The 19,352-nt window shown below is 48.0% G+C and overlaps 1 protein-coding gene across 2 annotated transcripts in view; it reads left to right on the top strand.

The window, feature by feature from the left end:
* ZNF207 (zinc finger protein 207) overlaps positions 1–18,145 on the top strand; it is a 72,597-nt gene extending 54,452 nt beyond the window's left edge. For both annotated transcript variants that reach the window (XM_078654361.1, XM_078654360.1), the window contains one exon: positions 17,412–18,145. In XM_078654361.1, the coding sequence (XP_078510487.1) occupies positions 17,412–17,572 (161 nt within the window). In that variant the 3' untranslated portion in view covers positions 17,573–18,145. The remainder of the gene's footprint in view (positions 1–17,411) is intronic.
* Positions 18,146–19,352: the final 1,207 nt, after the last annotated feature.

Genomic DNA, 19,352 nt, shown 5'->3' with positions numbered 1-19,352 from the left:
AAGTGAATGCTGGAAGTGCGTTGCTTTGAAGCAAGGTTTTCCTGCACTTTTATGTGCAGCTTTCCCGGGTCATTGAGATTCCCTGTATTTCATAACCTTGGGAAATGCATGGGCATTTTTTTTCCTGCGCAGTGCCCCTAAGCCCACCACTAGGCTGAGTTTACCGAGTCTTAAATCAATATAACCTACAGCCCCGTTTCCAAAAAAAACCTGTTTAATCGTGGTTTCCCTTATTGATGATTTGTGACCCTGAGAAGACGAGTTGACCTCCCAGTGTCCCATGAAAACCACGAGCGCTTAGAAACATGCCGAATGCATCTGTCGCGCTCTATAAATACCGGACATTTGGAGTCACAGTTCATAAACAAACAAGTGACACACAGTGTCCCACACTGACGGGTTGCACACATACGCCTACGGCAGAACAGACCCATGTAACACACCCAAGCACGCTCACACTAGACCACTCCCATGCCTCGGGTGCATGCAGCTTCACAATTAACCTCGTCACAGTCCCAGGCCTCCCCACTGGCCTCCGATTCTCACCGCTTTCCTCCGACAGCCCTCAGTCAGCTCTGTACCCTGCCATGTGTCTTGCACGCCTCCTTCCTGGTGTTCTCTACAAAACACAGATTAGTAAATGTGACGGCGAGAGGACGCCCCCTGCAGCAGCTGGTTCCTCAGGCCCCTCGGCCCCTTCCGGCATGACAGGCACTTACGCCATTCCTCGGTGGTGGTGGGTAGAGAGGTGCAGCCATAGGCCAATGTTAACTCGCGTATTTCCATGCTGAGCTGCTGTCAGTGCTTGGATCCATGTTTTAAGGGGGCGGCGCATAGATTTTTCCTGTGCCTGGTAATTTTATGGTGTTGCAGCCGGGTGGGGGGAGCGCGGTCCGGTGCTCACGTGGATTAGAGGCCTCCAAAGGTTCTCTGACTTTCTCTTACCCATTTCTGATTGATTGTGAGCCTCAAGGTGCCCACAGCTCCGATATTATTTACGTGATTTAATGTCTACTTGACCGTCGGATAAAATAGACATTAAATCTTCTTGCCCATCATAAAAATCAACATGGTTCGGGCGTCGGGCAATACGATTCCCTCACCCCTGCAGTTTAGTTTGTAGAGCTGTGTATAGACATGAACACATTAGGTACATTGTTGTATTAGAAGGCATTTTTTTCATACATTCATAGGTACCAATACTTTACAGCTGGTAATCTATACTGAGCTTGTACAGTTTTAGCTATGTATTCACGCTTCAGATACCATCTTTTAATACAGGCATTAAAATAACTATGAAGTTGGCCTGGTATATGATGTCCACTATTCTAGTGGGGCACCTTGGCCCAGTCCAAACGACCCTTATTGATGGTAGGTTATAAAGTCAACCTTTTAGGAAGCTATCCTAGTGGTAGCTGTGGAGAGCAGCCTTCAGGGTAAGACTTGGAGACGAGTTAAGCAAGTTGTTTTACCAATTATAATCTCTTGAATGATCAAATGAAAGCACACCACACAAGGTATATATAAATATACATGTATTTATTCTAAACACAACCCCTCTGGACTCTTTATGGGGTCGGAGGTAAAAGTACAATACAAGGAACTTAATTAGCATATGATAAGTTGCACAGTATACTTTATGCCCTAGGGGCCTTTCAAACCATATACTAAAATAGTGGTATAAGAACCACGTGAGGGTTAGAAAGCGGGCCTGTGGAATCGCTGTCGCTGCCTAGAACCACCAAAGGTTAGAATGTAGGAGGCCCACGGGAGACGTGTGCAGTGTCTAAACACAGCCGCTGGTTACCATTGACTTTCTATGGAGAATGAACTAGTTAGTTAAAGGGCACTTCTAAGCGAACTGCGATGGAACCCTTTTAGACTAGGACAGTTCGAGAGTCAAGACCCACGGGAGCACCGGAGTACTCTCTACCTCACCCAGAGAAGCAGGGTGCATAGGTGTCTTTTGGTGTTGGGTTTCGTTGTCGATTCCAAGGGAGAGCTGCGAAGAAGTGCTGCAGGCGACCAGAGAAAAAGTGTCCGGGTGGATTGGAGATGTGAAGAACCTGAAAGCAGAGGAGACAGTCTGGGTCACTAGTCGGGACCAGGATGGCGATGGGAAGATGCCAGCCGATTTCTGGTGATTTCAGGTGAAAAGGTGAAGCTTATCTCTTCAGCCACAAGGACGAGGAGGCGTCGACGAGGACCAGGAGCTGGATTTGAGCTGTCCCACAAAGGATCTAGTTGACTGCAGTGTCGGTATCCGGATTGGACCCAACAAGACTTGGCAAACGCAATCCACGCAAGATGTCGAGATGGGCTTCGGTGCAGACCACCACCTTTGGAGAGGAGTTGGAGCAAGCCTGGAGCAACCAGGAAAGCTAAGTGAAGAATGGTCTTCGTGGAGGCTCACTAGCCAACAGACTAGGAACCGGGAAGACGTGTCGAGCTGAAATGCACAAAGCGGGCCCACGGGTCACTCGTGGAGTGTGGGCCTATGTGGTGCATAAGGTGCTGGGGCAGGGGCTTCAAATACCCCAATGCACAACTTCAGGAAATAGGTGCAGTAGTAGAAATGCAGGATGTCCAGGAGTTCCAGCCCCACATCTCTCGTGTCCGCCACAGGTCTCCGCTTTGCTGGGAGCGCAGGTCAGCGTCAGATGTCTGGAAGTCCGTGTCCTGTGTCGCAGGTTCTTCGGGATCTGGCAGGAGCCTCGAAAATGCAGACTGCCAAAGATGCTGTTGGTGCCTGTTTGGACAGGTTGGTCACTCCTTGACCACAAGGGAGATTCTTCCGTCTTCCAGTCGAAATGGAATGTCGAAGGTCCAGTAATTATGTATCAGAGTTTCGTCCAGGGTAATCTAAAGTCCTAGCGACTGGCGTTCTATACTTGGTTAGTTCAACCCCTAAACTTGCTATAAGGTCCCTCCTATGGGTGGACCTGGGAGGGGGTGGTTACACCCCATCCCCTTTGTCCAGTTTCACGCCAGAGCTGGGGCTGAGTGCCCCAGCAACCGGTTTGAACTGGGAAATGCATGGAGCACCTTGTGTCCCCCAGGCAGTTTCGTAAAAGCATTCACTGAATGCACCCACCATGCCCCAATACACTAAAGTCTGTCTGGGGAGGTGGTTGCACCTCCCTGTGACAGGAAACCTATTGTCCGGGCCTCCCCTGCCGGAGTTTCGTCCAGCAACCGGAGGGCAGACTTGTGTCTGTGGCAGCAGCTTCCATTTTGTGATGCTAGGGCTTTGTTTAACTTTAACCTGGTTTAACAGTAACTACATGTCTTCTCCCTCTAGAAGGGTGGAATGCTACCCCCGCAGCCAGAACTGGCGGGTGGGGGGCGGTAGTATTCCAAAGTGTTTGACACCTTACAAACATGTTTTGATAAAGCCAAACCAAAGTTAGCATTAACTGCAAGCATTATAATGCACTTAAGAGTATATGGTATGGCTATGTTCGAGGCATGTGGGCTGCTAAATTCATATCTATTGCATAGATCGCCGCCTAGTGTTGGGTCCGGATGATTGCACATTGTTGTCCTGGAAGAGTCTTCGAAGTATCACGAGATAGGTGGCTCCTCCCCTGGACTACAGTGCGCATGGGCATCGACTCCATCCCCAGATTGGTTTTTTCCGCCATTGGGTTCGGATGTGATTTCGACGTCTCCTGTTCGGAATCGGAAAAAAAACTAATTCTTTAAGGCCAAAAGTCCTTCGTTACCTCGTCGGTATTGTTCGCGTTCGGTCTCGTGTTTCTCCCGACTCTACGAGTCGGTCTTCTGCGGAGTCAGTAACTCTTCGGACATCGAGGCCCTGTCGTCGCAGCAAGACCCCGACGATACTACGATGGAACGGAGCCCGTTCAAATTCTGCCCTGTGTGTGGTTCCAAGTACCCACACATCGACGTGCATCCAGTTTGTAACAAATGCCTCTCGCCGGACCACAACGAGGCCAACTGTATGGCCTGTTCGAAGTTCAGGTCGAAGAAGACGCTCAAGCTTCGGTGCGCCTTGAGGCCCAGCGAGCGGCTCCGGCACCGGTCGACATCTTCGACAACCCAGGAGCAGAAGGCCCAAGCCATCATCTGCAGATTTCACCACCATCGACGGCGGTCGAGGCCGACTCCGGAGAACCCGTCGTAGGCCAGGACCTAGAGGAAAACGTCGAGGAGGTAGGGGACGTCGAAGAAGTTTATGGGGCCGCGGAAGATAGCTCGGAGGAAGAGCTATCCCCCGAAAGTAACATGACTCAGGCTCGGGTCACTGGATCGCCACTCGGCCTTACCCATGACCCTACACGGCAATCCCCGGCCCCGCCTTCTGGCCCGGCTACGGACACACCAGCGGAGCCGCCATTGAGCATATCGAAACCCAAACCTTCGGAATCGACAACAACAAAGATGGCCGACGTACCATCGAAACTGAAGACGCCTGCTACGTCATTAACGCCGTCGACTTCAGTGGCTCCGAAGCCAAAGAAGGCTGTCGAGCCAGATCCGCTACATACGGTGGCCAAGGAGCCAAGCTCGAAGAAGGTCGTCGAGCAGGTGTCGAGCACAGTGGCTCTATCAAAGTCCAGGAAGACTGTCGACCCACCATCGGACACGACTACGGCGCCAACAGGCAAACGCCCGGTTGAAGCGCCAAAGTCCGAAGGCCCTACGCAAAAGCACAAAACTGCCGGTCCAAAGCCAACGGCCTCGGCGCCTAAGGCTGGGAAGGAGGCCCGGACCATTGGGGTCGAGGATGCGTCTAAGTCTCCGACACACACGGACACCTCGTTGACGCTGGAGTCCTCCCATGGTGACGGACAGATCTGCGGTCGGGCCGACTAAACCCTCCGCTTCCTTCACTAAACAAGTCACCGACTCCCTCAAGAGAATTCGGGAGAAGAGTTTGCCATCGATGACTCACAAGCCGTCGGTTACAAAATTAGTGGAGGCACCGAGGAAGACTTCAACGCCGATCCTCTACACTCTGCCGCCCAAGGTGGCACCGAAGGCCTTTACGCCCCGGTCGGTGCCAAAGGACTCTGAAGCTTCAGAACACTCGATGCTAAGTGGCGGTTTGGGTCGACATCAAGCGTCAGAAGAGGAATCTGAGCAGTATATCGACGCCGACACGGGAAAATTGACGCTCTATAAGCGAAAAATTACTTCCCAGCCATTAGAATCGTATGTGATACCACTAAAGAAGAAAAAGCCAGCACAGGACTTTCCTGCCCTTGTTGAACCTCTTCATCCACAACCAAGGAGGAGCCCAACACCTTCACCCAATGCTTCAGGGGGAGATGAAGGTGACCATGATGAACAGTACAACTTCCCAGATAACAATGACCCTGATGAGCAGCAGGACTCATGGGTGGACACTGGTGACCAGGGGGACCAACACGTGGTACAGGACCCACAGGTTTATGGTGTAAAGACATCCCCAACTGAAGACTCAGCGGCATTTAATGCCTTAATTGAACGGGCGGCTGCTAATCATAAGGTGGACATGCATGCCGACCCTGTGGAAGAAGACTTTTTGTTTGACACTTTCTCTGCCGCAGAAAAGACTGTAAAAACACTTCCAATGCTAAAAGGGGTCCTAAAGCATGCCACCGACATCTTCAAGGACCCCACAAGGGCAAGGGTGGTCAACCCACGAATAGAAAAAAAATACAGACCGGCACCTGGGGACCCAGCATATATACGGGGCCAGCTGCCTCTGGACTCTTTGGTGGTCGCCAATGCCCGCAAGAGGGCGAACTCGCAGACAACGGGTGAAGCTCCTCCCCCAGACAAAGAGTCTAAAGTGCTGGAGGCATCGGGGAAATGGGTGGCTGCACAGGCAGCCAATATCTGGCGCATATCGAACACACAGGCCCTGTTGGCACGATACGATAGGGCGCATTACGACACCCTAGAGCAGCTCCTACAACACCTTCCAGATGAGTTTAAGGAGCCAGCTGAGATGCTAATACAGGAGGGCAAGCTTATTTCAAACGCTGCAATCAAGTGTGCGCTTGACGTTGCAGATACAGCGGCTAGAGCGATTAACACTAGCGTGATGTTGAGGCGTCAAGCATGGCTTCGCATCTCAGGGTTCAAGCCTGACATACAAACAACTATACTCAACCAGCCCGTTAATCCCGACAGACTGTTTGGCCCAGACGTTGACACCACCCTCGAGGATCAAAAAAGACAATGAGACGGCTAAATCTATGGGGGCGCTTCAGTCTCAGCAATTCAGAGGGAGCACTTTTCGTCGCTCAGGTGCACGTGGTGTTAACAGAGGACACTTGCCACAGCAGACGCAATTCACTAGAGGTGGCGCACAATCCTCGTACCCCAAGCAGGGTAGAGGGGGTTACAGAGGAAACAGTGCCAAGGGCAGAGGCAACAACAGCTCCCGTACCTCTGCCGCAAACAAACAGTGACTCTCTGTCACTGCCCCCAGACCATCCAACACCTGTCGGGGGGGGGGGGGAGACTCCAGCAGTTCCTGCCAGTCTGGACGTCCATCACCACAGACAGGTGGGTGAGGAAACTTATCCAGTACGGTTATTGTTTGGAGTTGACGTCCACTCCACCCAACATACCCCCAAGACAAAGTCCTATGTCAGCAGAGCACTTGCACTTATTGCAGCAAGAGGTTCTTGTGATGCTGCAAAAAGGTGCAATAGAGCTCGTACCAGTGGGGGAGGAAGGAACAGGGGTTTATTCCCTATACTTCCTCATCCCAAAAAAGGACGAATCCCTCAGACCCATTCTGGATCTACGCCCCCTCAACCTGTACATCCTCTCAGAACATTTTCATATGCGAACACTGCAGCAAATTCTCCCACTGTTAAACCAAGGGGACTTCCTAGCAACCTTGGACCTCAAGGATGCTTATTTTCACATACCACTCCACCCCTCCCACACAAAGTACCTCAGGTTCACAATACAAAACAGGCATTATCAGTTCAAAGTCCTACCCTTCGGAGTGACCACTGCCCCCAGAGTGTTCAAGTGTCTAGCGACAGTAGCGGCGCACCTCAAGAGACAGAACATACATGTCTACCCTTACCTAGACGACTGGCTCGCTCAAGCAAAGTCAGAAAGGCAGTGCGCCGCAGACATGTCCCACACCATTCACCTCCTTCACAGTCTGGGGTTCTCACTCAACTACCCCAAGTCGCACCTTCAGCCGGCTCATGTGCGGCAATATCTGGGCGCGATGATCAATACCCTAACTGCCATGGCGCAGCCAAAATCGGTGAGGATCAACAACATTCAGTCGCTCATCCAACGGTTCAGACCGCAACACTCACTACCAGCGAGAGTGTTCATGCAGTTGATAGGCATGATGGCCTCCTGCATCTCCATAGTCCCGCACGCAAGGTTGCATATGCGTCCGCTCCAAGAATGCTTGGCGACTCAGTGGAAACTGGCTCAAGGACAACTAACAGACCTAGTGTTGGTGACCGGTCGGGCATACAACTCTCTGCATTGGTGGACTCCACACAACCTTTGCAAGGGCCGACCGTTCCAAGAGCCTGTGCCGCAAGTCATCATGACGACGGACGCCTCTCTCCAGGGATGGGGAGCTCATGTGCTCCACTACACGGTGCAGGGCCTGTGGTCAACGCAACAACAGAAGATGCACATCAACTACCTAGCGTTGCTGGCGATATTCATGGCGCTCAAATCCTTCAAAGTACATCTGTGCAACAAAGTCGTGTTGATCCGGACGGACAACATGACAGCCATGTACTACATCCAGAAACAGGGAGGTACGCACTCTCCACAGCTGTCTCATCTGGCTCAGAGCATGTGGAAGTGGGCCATTCAGAGGAACATCTTCCTCATGGCGGAACACCTCCCGGGCAAGGACAATCAGATGGCGGATCTGCTCAGCAGGTACAGCCATCTGCACGAGTGGGAGATACATCCATCAGTACTCCGCCCGTACTTCCAGCAATGGGGTCATCCAGAGATCGACCTGTTTGCCACAAGGGAAAACGCAAAATGCCAAAACTTTGCCGCCAGGTTCCCTCACCCACAGTCGCAGGGCAATGCGATATGGATGAACTGGTCAGGCAGATTTGCGTACGCTTTTCCCCCAGCACCTCTCATACCGCTGGTGGCAAAAAAGCTAAAACAACACTCGATGACGCTCATCCTGGTTGCTCCAACGTGGGCACGCCAACCATGGTACACCACGTTTCTAGACCTTTCCGTGGTACCGCATCAAAGGCTGCATCTCACACCCAAGCTCTTGACGCAGAACCATGGAGACATTCAGCATCCAGATCCGCAACAGCTCAATCTGGCGATCTGGCTCCTGAGGTCTTGGAGTTTGGCTACCTCAACCTGCCTCCTGAATGCATGGACATTATCAGGGAGGCCAGGAAGCCCACTACAAGAGCTTGCTATGCTGCAAAGTGGAAGCGGTTTGTCATTTACTGTACAGAACATCACATTAACCCGCTAGATGCATCCATTCCTAACATCATCTGCTATTTGTTACATCTTTACAAATGCAATCTAGCTTACGCTTCCATTCGGATACACTTATCCGCCATAGCCGCTTATCTCCAGAACAGGCAGCATCTCTCTGTTTTCAGGGTGCCTGCCATTAAAGCCTTCCTTGAGGGACTGAAGCGAGTCATTCCTCCCAGAACACCACCAGCTCCTGTGCGGAACCTCAATGTGGTTCTCACTAGACTGATGGGCCCACCTTTTGAGCCTCTACATTCATGTGAGATTCAGTTCTTAACATGGAAAGTGGCTTTTCTCATTGCTATTACATCTCTCAGGTGTGTTAGTGAGCTGCAGGCGCTCACAATACAAGAGCCATTTATACAAATTCATTCAAACAGGGTAGTGCTCCGCACTAACCCTAAGTTCCTTCCAAAGGTGGTGTCAGTTTCATGTCAATCAAACTATTCAACTGCCCGCATTCTTTCAAAACCCACAGACTGTAGCAGAGAGAATGCTCCATACATTGGACGTAAAAAGGGCATTGATGTACTACATTGACAGAACACAACAATTTAGAAAGACACAGCAACTTTTCGTTGCCTTCTCAGCCCAGCACAAAGGCAACCCGATTTCCAAAGCAGGAATAGCCAGGTGGATCGTTAAATGTATTCAGATCTGTTATCACAAAGCTAAACGTACCTTAACGATCCCCCCAAGAGCACACTCCACACGCAAGTTGGGAGCCTCCATGGCTTTCCTAGGGAACATTCCTTTGGAAGACATTTGTAGAGCAGCCACATGGTCTACACCACACACGTTTACCAAGCATTACTGTGTAGATGTGCACTCCAAACAGCAGGCAGCTGTTGGACAGGCTGTTCTCAAAACTCTTTTTCAGACTTCTGCAGCTGGCACGGGCGGACGCCGTTAATGGAGGGACTGCTATGTATTCTATGCAATAGATATGAATTTAGCAGCCCACATGCCTCAAACTGAATATGCTACTTACCAGTATGCATCTGTTCTTGGCATGTAGGGCTGCTAACATTCATATCGCCCGCCCTCCTCCCCGGTGCCTGTAGCGGCTGCAGATATTTTCTTGCATTCAATCATTAGCATGGACATCATTTACACTATTTCACTCCATCTCTGCCACAATGGCTAAAAACAATCTGGGGATGGAGTCGATGCACTGTAGTCCAGGGGAGGAGCCACCTATCTCGTGATACTTCGAAGACTCTTCCAGGACAACAATGTGCAATCATCCGGACCCAACACTAGGCGGCGATCTATGCAATAGATATGAATGCTAGCAGCCCTACATGCCAAGAACAGATGCATACTGGTAAGTAGCATATTCAATCATAGAACAGCTATAAGGAGATGGTTCCAAAAGCTGCAGAGGGGCTCTGCTCATGCTAGGGCACCCTCTCACCCAAAACCAAGCACTCTGCCTCCAGGATTGTGAAGGCCTGCCATAGGAGTGACTTATAGGTTACTATGTGTCTATATATAAGGTAGATATAGATATACACCACCTTACCCAGGCTGTAAGCACATGCCTGTGGTGTCAGTGTGGAAGGCTAACCAGGGGTGGCACAATACATGCTGCAGCCCCTTGTAGGCCCAGGGTGCACCTATGCCCTGGGAACCTAAGTTATCATATACAGGGGCTCGCAAGGGTGACCCAGTAACCAATCTGGTATGTACCTAAAGTAAACAATTTAGAGAGTACAGCTAGGCTGTGGGCCTGATTAGCAGGGCCACAGCCATACTAAAGTCGAAAAACCAGTGAAACACAGGAAAAAGTGTGGGTAACCATAGGAAGCAGACCCTACTCTCCTACAATAACGAGATGTAATTACAAGTGTGTTAACTTAACAACCTGCCCCTCCCCCACCCTCTTAACCTGGCACTTCCCGGATTGTTACTGCTGTGTAGCATTGCCTCCGTTACCTTGGTGTTGCATGTGGGGGGAGTATATTGCATTTGCCATGGCGCTGTGTGTGACCTGTTCCTGGGTTTTTTGTTTTTTTTGCAGTTTTATATAGCGCAAACTAGAACCGAACCGAATCAGTTATCAGAGCGCTTTACATAGCACCAGTTACGTTACATGAGGACACACTTTCATTTTTTTAGGCACGGGGAGATTAAGTGATTTGCCCAGAATCACAGGGGTTTTTTATTTTTTGGCGTTGTTACCGAGACTCGAACCCAGATTCCGAGGTCGAGCGCCTTAGCCGTTAGGCCAACCCCTCTCCAGCTGTGCGTTGTCCGTTTGATAGGCATCTCCTATGTGTGTTTTGTGTTACAGGAAAGGGTGCGGTTTGGAGGGCTTTGAATTCCACTAGTATTGAGTTTAGGCCTCAGTTATTTTGTAGACCTTTGACATCTGCTCATGGCCAAAATTGAGATTCCAGTTTAATGCTTCCACTGCATCAGCTTGATCTGTCGTCCAATACTATAAATTGTAAGTAAATTAGTGGATCAATGGTTGCTAGATTGGTGGCAAGTGTTGCTGCCACAGTTTAGAAGTTGTTTGCCTTCAAAGATTGTGCAAAGCTATCTGCAAATGTTTATTTTTCTCGTGCATTCCTCAGTTGCATTGTGTTGAGGATGGAGCACCTGATACAAATATAAGACATCCTCTGCAAGAGACCGGAGTCACAACCGCATTCTAATTTGGCACCAACAAACCACAACTGTGTGAGTGGGACTGGGCATGCTGCTTAGCACTTCTCATGGTCCACAGCAGGTCACAAGCAAAGACAGGCAGCATGCTCCATCTAACACACAGGAGTAAGTGGTCTTACTTTAACCACATACACCAGATCATGAAAGGAGGCAGGCCAGCTCTAAAATTAGGGTGATTAAGGAGAACACTAAACCACAGCAATAACATGTAAATTGTGTCTGAGGCCGTTAAGGTTTAGCACAAGCCCATGGCTCCCAAAATTTCAACCTGGTCTAGTTTCCCCACATGTCCGCTCCCATGGCTGAAAGCCAGTAGTCTTTTCAGGGTGGCCCATGGCAGTGTGAGGAAGGCACTGCCATACATATCTGTTGAGTAGCTCCCACAGCTAAAAATGCCTTGGTTAAAGGATCCACCTAGCCTGCTAGTAAGAAATTAGTTTGCCAGTTGTTGTAAGTTCATGTAATGACATGAGGCAGCAGTTGATGGGACACCCAGGCGTGGTAGTAAGCACCTTTTACAACGGTCCCTATACTGAATCTTAAGTGGTTGCAGACGAGAGCCTGAAAGCACCACCTCACGCCTGAATTTACTTCCAGATTCCATTGAGGGTTCACAATTTGATTTGCAGGCTAGTGAAAGTGCCAAAGGGTTTGTTATTTTTAGTCTCTATTGCAGATCAGGCATGGATCTCATTGAAGTCCTATTAAGCCAGTAAATTGTTAGATCTAAAATGCAAGTATGTTGGTGAAACTTCTCTCTAGACAAGGAGAGTGATTGGTGCAGTTTCTTCTGGAAACTCCAATTCACAAGTGAGGCTCTATAGATTCACATACAATGGACACTCTCCCATCTAGTCACTTGGTCAGTAAACTGGTGTAGCAGTCAGCATGTATTCTGCCTGTCTGTTAGGACTAACCTTCTGTAACTGAACGCTCCTAGCACTTTGCGACCAACCACCACAGTGGAAAAACGAAAGTAATAAACTATATCCGTTCCAGCCTTGGTCACCATCACAGAGGAGCCTGTGTGCTCGCTGCCCCTGCTACAGCGCTCGCCATCACGGCTGGGAGACAGGAGACTACACCTCCAAGCGTGCCTTGCGGCAGGGACGCTGCGCCAGGAGGTGCTTTAAAGACGCTCAGGGCTCCCACAGCGCGGGACGCGTGCGGGAGCCCTGGACAAGGGTGGGACTGGAGGAGGCTGGACTGGGCCTAATCTCTTGGTTTTGGGCTGTGGACATTTCAGTCATGAACCCTGTGTTGAAATCTAAGGAGTAGCCTGTAAAGTGTTCACTCGCATACGTAAGTTTGAAATGTTTAACTTTCTCTTCCCACATTGAAATGATGGCATCAATCAATCAGGGGTTTATATAGCGTACTACTTGCTCGTGAGGGTATCCAGGTGCTGGGGTGGGGTGGGTGCAGTTCCGGATCAGTCGAAGAGCCAGGTCTTGAGGTCCTTCCTGAACATGTGCAGGGTCAGGCGTGTGTGATGTTCACAGGGAGATCGTTCCAGGTCTTGGCCGCGATGTAGGAGGATGGCTTGGTGGCGTAAAGGGGGGAGTGGGGGTGGTGTCCGGTGTCTGTTAGCTGAAGTTGTCGTAGAGGACCTTGATCTTCAGATGGAAGTAGGAGCTGAGCTTGTTGCAGAGTTCCTGGGAAGGCATGACGTCGGTTGCTTCGCTGGGGAGGGGAGTTCCGTGAACTGCTGTATATCGTGGAACAGTTCCTTGGTGTTGGTCTGGACTGTCTTATTAAGGTCCGTTTGGTGTCTCTTATGCGCGGATTGTATTCCTTCAGGGCTCTACTGTGGCTGTTCCATGCTGCAGGAGCGTCTGCCTTCTTGTAGTTCTGTAGTGAACCAGGCGCGCTCGGAGGGTGTTTGGCTGGGTGGCGGAGGGGTGCGAGCTAGTCGGCGCAGCAGGCGAGCCAGCGGTGAAATTCCATGGCTGTGGAGTTTGCGTAAGCCGTGGCGCTGGGGGAGTCTTGGAGGAGGGTGGTTTTGAGGTGTTCCTCTGTTACCTTGCTCCAGTTCCTTCGTGGCAGGCGCAGTGGGTGTTTGGGTGTGGTGTAGAAGGTGAAGTGAACGCAGTGGTGGTCCGTCCAGAGGGGCTGGGTGGTGTGGCTGAAGCAGAGGTTATTTCCTCCCGCGAAGATTGGGTCGAGGGTGTGTCCAGCTTTGAGAGTGGGTGTGTTGACCAGCTCCATCAGTCAGTTTGTCGAGAGTGGTGGAGTCTAGGTTGTCGCAGTTGTCTAGGTGGAAGTTCAGGTACCAGAGTAGAATGTAGTCCGTGGAGGTGATGGTGTGGGGTGCAGGGAGCTCTGCGATGGTGGTTGCGGACTGGGTGCGAGGTCCGGTGGTCTGTAGATGAGGGTGCCGTGTAGCATGGTCCTGGGGCTGGTCTGGATCTGGAAGTGGAGGTGTTCTGTTATGGAGTGGGGGGTCACTCGTGCTGGTTGTGGAGAGTCAGAGGGGGGTCTTGTGTGCGATGGCGGAGTCCTCCTGGGTGGTAGGGGCGGGTCTTTCTCTGGATCTTGTAGCCATTGGTGATGGCAGTGTCTGTCGGGCCGGAGGTGGCATTGGTCCAGGTTTCCGTGAAGAAGGCGACGTAGGGCGAGAGGGTGTCTATCAGGTCCCAGATCTTTATATCGTGTCGGTGCTGAGAGTGCACGTTGAGAACAAATGCATGTCGGCAGTGCATGCGTCAGGCGGGCCTTCTGCGTTTGTGGTGGTTTTGTCGATGGTGAAGGATCTGCGGCAGCCTCTGCACGAGAACTGTCCATGGGTGGTCTAAGGCGAGGATCTTTGTCAGTCTGTGTCTTCTGGGGTTGAGTGCGTGGAGTGCGGTAGAGTTTAAACCAGGGGGGGGGGGTACTAATGTGGCTACTCAATTCTCGGCAAAACTCTACACTTGATTTGTTTTTTACTACTGGCTGTAAAAGCCGTAGACCAGTAGATTCTGTTGGCTGAGTGCCGTTTGTCTGTAGATGGTGAGTTGGCTGCCCCTCTTATTGGTCTCACTAATGAGGATAATCCACATACTGTACCTTCAAGTGATCCTAGTCAGAACACTCACATATATGTCCATCTGCTTTACCCCCGTTCAGCACAATCATCACAATCCGCATTAACTCTGATGTATGAAACCCAAATCATAAAGAAGAAAAAGGTGAAATACTTTGAACATTTACGGGTGGTAAGGATTAGATCCTGTAACCTGTTCCAGAAGTTAGTGATTCAAGGCAAAGAACTACTCCTCTGATTGACTTAGACTCTGTTTCGCATCTCCACTCTGAAGGCTTGTCCCCGCTCATTGTAGAAGCACTAATTTCAAGTATAGAAAAATGTATTTGCAAAAATGTTCTGCCTATCCTGCCCAGACGTGATAAATTGGAGACCAGTGTGGATCCAAAAATCGCTTGCTGATATAATAACTGGGGCAGGGGTAAGATCTAAAGTATGCGAAGGAGGGGTTCATTCAAATGGTGGTTTAAACTGTGTGGTGGGACATACCAGCAGAAATGTGGATTTACCATTGTGTAGCGCGAATACAGTGCAAAAAAAGGGAATCTTAAGAAGGCAGTACCCCAAAAATCAACAGGATCGACACCTTTTAATTACCAGTTAAGTGAAAGGTTACCTCCTAGTAACATCGGGCCTCCTGCTCCTAATACTACCACCACAGGGAATATTACTGACTGCAGCAAACAGATTTACCCTGCACTGCTGGATCAAAACGGTACAAATGATCTAGACAAAAAGGTGACACTACATATTCCACCACAGGATAATCAAAAGGAATCATTTGACCAGTTGAAAACCAAAGCCTGCCACTGGCTTGGCCAGAACACAAACTTTTCTAATACTAATTATAATGATATTCTGTTTTTACGTCGGGTGAGCGGAGTTGGCCTCCTATGTAAGTGTGTAGTGTATTATAAACTGTAGATCTCCAATGCTCGCAGGGCAGCTGCTTAGCTGGGGTAAAAATTTACCAAATCAAAGGTGCAGACGAGGGATTGACAAATTGCCACTTGGGTTCTTTTATAGGCATCTCAAATGCAATAGCCTAAATATCCCAGTCATTAAGCCTTCTACAGAGAAATGTAGTTCTAGACGGGTGTTCTCCCTTTGTGGAACTGAGAAATAAAATCCAACTCCTGATCGACCTGGATTCTCCGGATTGACGAACTAGTGTAATCATTAATCCACAAATGACTGAGTACGCACCTCCTGGGACTCAGTACGATCATCTCATTATAAATGACACCACTAGTGAAACTGTACTCTGTGGCCCTGTAATTGAGCCATTCCCATCAGCTCTTACAGTTGGATCAAGATAGAGTAAAATGTATACTTAAATATTGATTCACCTGCACCAAGGCATTTGCGCTAAAGTGAGGTGGATCCTAGATGGCAGCCTGTCAAATTATATTTCTGTCTGTAAGGGAGTACGGCAGGGCTGTGTTCTCGCACTATTCACCTTGTTCATAAACCGGTTAATAGAGTTGTATGACTGGTGGGAATTTCCCAAAACTAGCAGGAAGCCCTGTGCCTTCGCTGCTTTTTGCAGACGATGCACTGCTTTTAGCTGGGATGCCAAAGGGGATTCAGAACATCCTAAACAAGTTTGCAAAAGCCTGCAAGGACAGGGATTTGGAAATCAATTGTTTAAAGATAAAATACATGCCGTTTAACCCCTATAAATCAAATAAGGGTAAACTAAGGTTGGGCTCCCTTACTTTGGAGCAGGTTAAGGTATTTGGTTCCTAGGAGTCTAAATCAGTGACAGGCTAGTCTGGACACCCCAAATCAAAGTATATTAACTCTCCAGCATGTCGATTATGCAATAGTAGGGAAGGCCAGGGAGCCTGGTTTTCGACAGTCTTTGCCAATTTTAGAACTACATAGGGTCTAGGGGCGGCACTGTATTGGGCTGAGCTATGGGGGCTGGAGAACCTGACGCAGCTAGTTTCTGCAGAGAATACATTTATAAGGGCTATCCTCAATTTACCGGTGACTACCCCTCTTCTGCCGTTAAGACTTTACCTTGGTCTTAGATCCATTAACAACTTTGCCATTCTCTAGTCACTCCTGTTCTGGGTTAGGCTATGGACCAGTAGCACACAGGTCCCAGTGAAGGAAGCAGAGGAAGAGCTATTAACCCTACAGAAACAAACAGGTCGTCTTGCCTGGTTCAGTAGTGTTAAGGAATGGCTCTTTAAACTGGGGTTGGGAGGATCTTGGGTCCATTGAGAGAGAAATTATTCACCTCCTCCAAAATAATTCTGGGAGTACGTGGACAATCAATCTATTAATATAAATGCACATGGCACTTTAACTTCTAGCCTTACAACCCTAAAGGTTGGTTTGGTTTTTGAATATTTATGGATGATATTGAAGCCCCGCAGGCAAGAGCACTTTACATTCGATTCAGGGCTCTCCCCTTAAACTCAAGGAGAAGTACCTGGGTCAATGCATCCGTAAAGTCCCTGTGCCTGACCTGTTCTCTTCCTGAGACCATGGAACATTTTCTTTTTTCCAGTCTCCTTATGTAAACCATCGGAAAAACTGGTTAATCTCGGTCTACCGTCTGCTCTTTTTTTTTTTTTAACGTTTTTCTGATGCTTTACGGGTCCTCTGGACGGATACAACAAGATGGTTAGTATTCGCAATTTCGAGATACTTGCTCTATGCTTGGTGGGCGAGGTTTAAAAGTAATAAATTATGACTCTGGGAAAGCAAATTGAATATGTAAATTACCCGGTCATGAAGCTAGACTAGGATGACAGGGGGCTTTGATCCTAGGTTTCTTTATAATAGATATTTGTAAAGTGGAATCCCCCCTTTTAAGTGCACCCATTATATTTGGCACTATAGGATGCATCTCATGTTGGTTTAGTTGCAAGTCAAGCCTCCAGTATGAATAGAATGACTATGGTTTAGTTATTGCAGATATTTGCCATTTGTCGCTTTTTCTCTTGAAATGCTCTACATACTGTTTATCTAACTACTTAAAATGACATGCCCAATGAAAAATAAACTACAATGGCTGAAGTGATCAGACCGCCTAGGTGAAATATTAAATTGAGACCACTCGTTTCTTTTCCTGTTCAAAACTCCACTAGCTGTTTTGTGTTGCAAATATTAATGTAACATTCCCTTTATGCTAGCTTCTCCATCCCTTATTAAAAAAAAGTAGCCAGAGTATAGACTTTCATTTTAATTAACTGCTAACTGATATTTGATTTTACCTTTGTAGGTCAGTATGGTGGCCCTCACCAGGGCATACAGGGGTATCATCATGGTGGTATGCCTCCATATGGACAAGGACATCCAATGGTGCCCCAGTACCAAGGTGGACCTCCCCGACCTCCGATGGGCATGCGACCGCCTGTAATGTCGCAAGGTGGCAGATACTGAGGCCGCTACACTATCTGAATAGGTTTGGAGATTAAACCTTTTATCTTGTGATGTTAATATACCCAAGCTACCGTCAATTTAAGCTCCATTGTGACATTAAACAGTATCTTCCCAAGTTACCTGGAACTATTGGACATTCATATTTTACTGGGAGGGGGGAAATATTTTTATTTTGAACAGGAACTTTTCCTGGTATTGCAATTTATACTGTATGGCTTCTTTTTCATGTTTCATCTAGGTTTTTAGACGTGAAGTATAGTAAATATGGTTCGTTAAATTGTGAAGGCGCAGAGTTACATGAACATACCATCTTGAAGGCAAGTTCTGTAATGTTATGTTGCTATTTGTAAAATGATGCCCTCACAGCACACCAGGTGCTGTTGGACTTCATGTCCCCAACGGAGCTTGGTGAGGGCTTTAGCTGTTTGCAACTACTTGTACATTAAGTCTAAACGTGTACCAATATTTAATGTATTTAGATTTCTCCTGTTGCAGTTTAAATACTGACCTACGGTCATGTGACTTTTCTGTACTGTACCGAATATCATTGTAATAAAATGAGCGAAAACATGATGCCTTTTTATTTATAACTAGATGTAGCTCCAGTACCTAAAAGGTTTGTACAAATGCATGCCACCATAGAGATTTAATGATACATTGATAACTGTTCTGTGCATTGTCTGATCAACGATTATCATTCTTTAGTTGCATGATTGTGTGTATTTGAACAAGTGGATCTAGATCTGTATATTAAATCCCAAATAACATTTTTTCTGACCAAAGTACACTCCATATTGGACCTTTTCTGTTATCCTTTCTATTCAAGCCACTTTGTAAAAGGAATCCCTCATTGGTGCTCATGACTACTCAGAACATTATTTTGACTGGTAAACTACTTGTTTAAATACGATGCTAAAAATTTAGCTTTATGCTTATATTCTTATGGCATTTTTCATGTTTAATCTACGGAAAGTAGTAGTAATCCAAATCAAGCTGAAAGCAAATGAATGTTGCTCTACTTGGGTGAGGTTTCACCAACAATTGTTGGGACAGGGAGTAGGGCAGATCATCTGCAATTCTCTTATGTACAGTGCACAATTTCAGCTTTCTTTTCAGGTTCCTTGGAAAATAGAGCAAAAGTGATGCCAAGTCAATAAATGTTCAGATGTGCAAAGAAAGTGGGATCTATTGACATCCTGCTGCAGATAATGGAAATTTGATAACTAAATCAAACCATGTTGCTAATCTTACATTATAAACATGTTAAAGCCCCGTAAATAACATTTTGTAAATTGCCATTTAGATGTTTTAAGGCAATTGTCTGAAATGGCACTATCCACAGGTTGATTTCTGCTGGGTTTGGATCTCTTGGTGTTGCACATGGGAACAGTTTGGCAGCCAAATGCGATTGAGCTGCATTTTTTCCTGTGCGCATAGGTGACTGTTGATTAGTTAGATGGTGATGGTGTAATTAAATAGTTCTGTTTGCTTCATCGGTGGGGAATGTGTTCTTTTGAAATGTATATCATTCAGTTGAGAGCAATCTAGAGATCTAAAATAAACATTTTTCTTCTTCCTATAGCACTGCCCTAGGACAGGCTGAGGCTGAGTCTCAGTGTTGCCCTGTTCAGTCTGAGGCAAGTGGGATTTATTTTATTCATTCTGGAGGCTTTCACAGCTTTATGGCTGTTGGATATTTATGTCCCCAAACTTGCAGCAAGTTTGGTGAAAGCCTCCCACTTTAATTTAAAGTAGGATTTATTTTTTTAATCTTTTGTAG

This window comes from Lissotriton helveticus, chromosome 7 (genome assembly GCF_964261635.1).
Source record: "Lissotriton helveticus chromosome 7, aLisHel1.1, whole genome shotgun sequence".
In the NCBI taxonomy this organism is placed as follows: Eukaryota; Metazoa; Chordata; class Amphibia; order Caudata; family Salamandridae; genus Lissotriton; species Lissotriton helveticus.
This window is presented reverse-complemented; position numbering and strand designations above follow the sequence as displayed.